Here is a 5,779-nt window from a genome sequence, read left to right on the forward strand (position 1 = left end):
TTTTTAAAGATCCTCCTCCTCAGTTGATGGAACTTATAGTTGCTGATGCTAGAAATATGTCTAGCTTGTTAGTTTCTGATTTGTAATTTCTTTCTGTTTCTGGGGCTTAGCCCCTCTTTATTTACAAAAAAAAAAAAATGAGTTTTGTGTAGTCAAATTATGAATCATTAGTTGTTGGAGATACTCCACTTGCAAGTTGAAAATAAATTGCAATACAGTGAGATATCCCAGCCGTAGTGTCTTTAGGAGCAGTTGATTTAACAAATATTGTTTCTTTTTTTTGCATGGTTGAGATTTAACTATTGTTTCATTTGCAAGCAAAGTACTGGTGTTTGCCGTTGGTCAAGGGGAAAAAAAGATATTGGGAATATTCAATTAGGGAATGATTTACATCCTTAGCTATACGACTGCTTCAGTAGGGAAAGCATTCTACCAAACTGGGTTGGTTCAATTTCTTATGCCGTATATGTTCTGGTAATCATACACCCAATAATTAATGGATTTAAATTGTCTTTGTTTAAAGGAGACAAATATCTTATGTCAGTGAGATATAAAAAATTATGTCATTTTTTTTTATTTTAAAAAAATGATGGAACTCATATATTTTGTTTTTATGACATGATACAAGTTATGAAGTACCGACACTTCAACAATCTTAACGTGTCGTGTCTGATACTTTCTCACACACTCCGACACTTGAACACGAGTTATAGAAATTCAAAAAAAGGTTCAAAGGTTGCGTTGCGTTGAGTTTTTAGTTTCAACTATTAGATTCGTTAGATTACGATTACAATTTTATTGAGTTTAATATAAATATTTGGGATATCTTATGTTTCTTTGCAAAATTGATGAATATTATAAGTTTAATTTCATTTTTTTTGTTAAATTATTGAATATTAAATATAATATACACTACATAAAGTAAAAATATTATTTAATATCAAAACGTGTCCTAACGTGTCAAAATCTAACATTTTTTAGAATTAACGTGTCGGAGTGTCGTGTCGTATCGTATCCTGTGTCCCGTATCACTATCAGTGCTACATAGGATACAAGTTATCTTTTATTAAAGAAGATTAATAAATCTCATAATTAATTGCACAATGACGTAATCAGAGAGAAAAAAGAGATGAGATGAGTATGAGTATGAGCTAGCATTGTTTGACTCCCAAGGATGTCCCCATTGTAGTTCGCTAGCGTGTTTTGTTTTTAGTTTTCCTTCTCGTATCAAAAAAAAAAAAAGCATTGTTTGACTCATTCACGTACAGTAATTAACATCACCAATCCAAGTGTTATCTTTCTTCTCTTTCTTTCTTTCATTCTCTCACACACGAAATTGCGCTCCCCCTAACATTGTGCCTATAAATTGCGGCACCCAACACACACGCCAAAACCACCACTGCACCATTGCCAAGTTAAATACCATTATATATATATAAGAAAGGGTCCTCTTTCCTTTGCACTCAAACATCACAAGAAAAGCATGATGGAGCATTTCTACCTCTCCCTTCTTCTTCTCTTTGTTTCTTTCGTGTCTCTTTCCCTGTTCTTCCTTTTCTACAAGCACAGGTCTCCTTTCACAACCCCAAACTTGCCACCGGGAAAAATGGGGTACCCGGTGATCGGTGAAAGCCTCGAGTTTCTGTCCACAGGATGGAAAGGAAATCCTGAAAAGTTCATTTTCGACCGTATGATCAAGTATTCCTCTGAACTGTTCAAGACATCAATACTTGGGGAACCGGCAGTTATATTCTGTGGAGCCACATGCAACAAGTTCTTGTTTACTAATGAGAACAAGCTTGTGACTGCATGGTGGCCTGATAGTGTAAACAAGGTTTTCCCAACGTCGCTTCAAACTAGCTCTAAGGAAGAAGCTGTAAAGATGAGGAAAATGCTTCCTCTGTTCTTCAAGCCTGAAGCTCTTCAGCGATACGTTGGTATCATGGATACCATTGCAGAGAGACACTTTGCTTCTTGCTGGGAGAACAAGACGGAAGTCACCGTCTACCCCTTGGCCAAGAGGTGAATATTCATTAATAATCACATAACATATATACATATAACTCACCCCTACGTATCTACCTATGTCCTTAGTTAATGTTAATATAAATTAAATCATTCTTATAATTAATAGTTTAAATTTATATATATGAAAAATATCCGTTTACAAATTTTTTTATTAATTTTTACAAATTACATTGTGTACTCTCGAAAATTCATAGTGTAAAATAGTGTACTTTGGAGAGTACATAGTGTAGTTTGTAAACCAAATGTTTATAAATATAACCCTCTCCATATATATATATATATATATATATATATATATATACGGGGAATGATACGTTTATAATTTTTTTTTTTACAAATTACATTATGTATTCCCGAAAGTACATAGTGTAACCTAGTGTATTTTCGAGAATACATAATGTAGTTTGTCAGAGTTTGTAAATAAAAAATTTATAAATATAACCCTCTATATATATATATATATATATATATATATATATATATATATATATATATATATATATATATATATATATATATATATATATATATATATATCCACCGATTCATCATTATCTTGATTAATTCAATTCGAATAACGTCGAATCCATTAAAGAGGGTGGCTCTTCCAAGATCTATGATTAAGAGGAACAAATTTCTTACCACTTGAACCAATGATTGCTGATATAGTTTAAGGGTTTAAACCTTTTAAGATGATTAATTTGTGACATGATATTAAAACTTTGTAATTGCATAATTTAGATTTCGAACTTATATATTGTCCATGTGGTGCATGCATAATCTTTTTTAACCTTAACCTAGAGTGATTTAGTTGCATAATAAGTTAATTTTATGCGTTTGCCAATGGTCAATAATAGGTATACGTTCTTGTTGGCATGTCGTTTGTTCATGAGCGTTGAGGACGTGAACCATGTAGCAAGATTCGCCGACCCATTCCATTTGATAGCATCTGGAATCATATCAATGCCAATTGATTTGCCCGGAACACCATTCAACAAAGCAATAAGGGCAGCAAAGGTGATAAGGAAGGAGCTATTGGAGATCATAAGGAAGAGGAAGGTGGATTTGGCTGAAGGGAATGCATCCCCAACACAAGACATATTGTCTCATATGTTGTTGACTTGCAATGAGAATGGACAGTTTATGAATGAAATGGATATTGCTGATAAGATTCTTGGTCTTTTGATCGGAGGCCATGACACTGCTAGTGCCGCATGCACTTTCATTGTCAAATACCTTGCTGAGCTTCCCAACATTTATGATAGAGTCTATCAGGGTGAGTCTCTTATTATTTTTCTACCTCATTTGAAATTCTAATTATTTTTATGACATATTTTTTATTAAATGTTAATATCAATTCATACACCATTTTAACAATTGCTGGCGCTTCTTACTACATGATATCATTCATTTGTCTTGATATGTAATTTTTTTTTTTTATAAATCAAATCTGATAAAAAAATTTACAAAAGAAGAAGAAATATTCATGAAATGGAAGAAGTTGTAATTTTTTTCTTCCTGTCAAAGTTAAACTTGTTCAACTTAATCAGGTAAAAATAAATATAATTTAATAAATTCGAGTTAATAAACTTAAAACTTGTTCAACTTAAATTGAATTCTTTATTTTTTTAATATTTTTTTCCTGTTTTTTAATTGATGTTAAATAAATTAAAGCAAACGTAATTGAATGATCAACTCAAACCAATCTAAATTAAATTAAATATTTTTAAACTAATATTAATTTATTCAATCAATTTAGAAGTAAATCCAACTGAACCTAGATTTTAAAGACGTCTGTCAAGTGTCAACTGTAAGTCTACAAATCAATATCTTCACGATCTCATTTTTTTTAACGTAAGTCAAACATTGATCGCCGAATTTCACGAGTCGGTTGACGTTTAAATTACGTGCTAGCCTCCAAAATAATTTTTCAAAGCTGACGATTATTATCATGTCGAAGTTTGCAGCTCTAGTTTCGTGCTGTCTTTATCATAATTTGGAAGAATCCCACTTGAGTCACTTCTTGCAACTGCGATCATGCTTAATTATTATTTTATTAATATAATTATTCTTTCAGGATAAAGCTTTTATATATATATATATATATATATATATATATATATTAAAATTTGAGGTAAGTTATATTTATAAATTTTTTATTTACAAACTTTTATAAATTATATTATATTTACAAAATTTTCTTACATTAGTTAGCATTATTATGGTTTTTTATCCTCAATTGCAGAATATTTGTGTCCCTCAAATCTTATTAATGGCTTTACCACTCCATCAAGTCTTGATTAAGGATTAGGCTTACTCCGATTTAGAACCAGCAGTTTGATTTTGATTTCGAATTTAGGCTTGAGTCTTGAAAAAAAAAAAAACTGAATAATGAGCCAAGCCCAAAGCAAGAATTGAAATTTTAAATTTTAAATAAAAAAAATTATAAGACAAAGTTAAGAATTTTGTACATAAAAAGTATTGATAAACCTAATTTTAAACACTGATGTGGTCAAGACTTGCTTGCTTTTGTTTATCAAGACTGAGCCTTAAATCTCTGTTTTGATTGAGGGCTTAAAATTTAGGAACATACATGAATACATGCGGTGATTATTTATGATATATACTTATTTGTGTTCCTTTTGTGATATTTGTTTAGAGCAAATGGAAATTGCACAATCAAAATCTCGAGGAGAGTTGTTGAATTGGGATGACGTCAATAAGATGAGATACTCATGGAACGTTGCTTGTGAAGTAATGAGACTTGCTCCTCCTCTTCAAGGAGCTTTCAGAGAAGCCATCAATGACTTTATCTTTAATGGGTTCTCAATTCCAAAGGGATGGAAGGTAATTAAAATATATTAGAATTTTTTTTAAACTTCATAAGTACATAGAATGTATGATGAATACATTTGTCATATTGTATGAGACAAAATTATCCTATGCACACACACAAAAAAGTGGATGATATTCACTTTTTTTTTTCTCTCTCTTCTTCTTAATGGATCTCACTTACTTTTGTGTCTATAAATTGTCTCGTGCAATATGACAAATATATTCCCCATGATATATATACATCGGATTGTTCGTAGTTGTATTAAACATAGTATTACCATTTTGAGGTCATCTAATTTAGTTCTTTTGATATGTATGTAGTTGTATTGGAGTGCAAATTCAACACATAAGAATCCAGAATATTTCCCAGCCCCGGAGAAATTTGACCCAAGTAGATTTGAAGGAAATGGACCAGCTCCTTACACTTTTGTTCCATTCGGTGGAGGGCCAAGAATGTGCCCCGGAAAAGAGTATGCCCGATTGGAAATACTAGTTTTTATGCACAATTTAGTGAAAAGGTTCAAATGGGAAAAAATGATTCCAGATGAGAAGATTATTGTTGATCCATTGCCCATGCCTGCAAAGGACCTCCCAATTCGCCTTTATCCTCACAAAGCTTAAAAAGAGATATAATTTATGGAAAATAGAAATATAATATTATAGGAAAGTGTTCAGGTTATGTTATGGATATAGAGATTGTGGGACCCATACTTCTTTTTTTTTGGTTTTTGAAAACAAGTGTGGGTCTCACAATTTCTATCTCTATAACATAACTTAAACACTTTCCTACAATATCATACTTCTTTTTTCCATAATTTATACATACATAAAGTATTGTACAAGTAAGTCATGGGTGCTAGCGGGTTATACATAATAAACATATGTATATCCCAAATATTTTCTCTTCCTTTATTTG

General features: G+C 31.3%; 1 protein-coding gene across 1 annotated transcript; it reads left to right on the forward strand.

Moving 5' to 3' along the window:
- The first annotated feature begins 1,474 nt into the window (after positions 1-1,474).
- Positions 1,475-5,490, forward strand: LOC133293115 (beta-amyrin 28-monooxygenase-like). Its single transcript, XM_061491651.1, has 4 exons — positions 1,475-2,022; positions 2,886-3,304; positions 4,688-4,875; positions 5,185-5,490. The coding sequence occupies exons 1-4, from the start codon at positions 1,484-1,486 to the stop codon at positions 5,482-5,484; spliced, it is 1,446 nt and encodes a 481-aa protein (XP_061347635.1). The 5' UTR covers positions 1,475-1,483; the 3' UTR covers positions 5,485-5,490.
- Positions 5,491-5,779: the final 289 nt, after the last annotated feature.

Source organism: Gastrolobium bilobum, unplaced genomic scaffold (assembly GCF_033153095.1).
Source record: "Gastrolobium bilobum isolate Gb01-03AN ecotype WA unplaced genomic scaffold, APGP_CSIRO_Gbil_v1 utg16185, whole genome shotgun sequence".
In the NCBI taxonomy this organism is placed as follows: Eukaryota; Viridiplantae; Streptophyta; class Magnoliopsida; order Fabales; family Fabaceae; genus Gastrolobium; species Gastrolobium bilobum.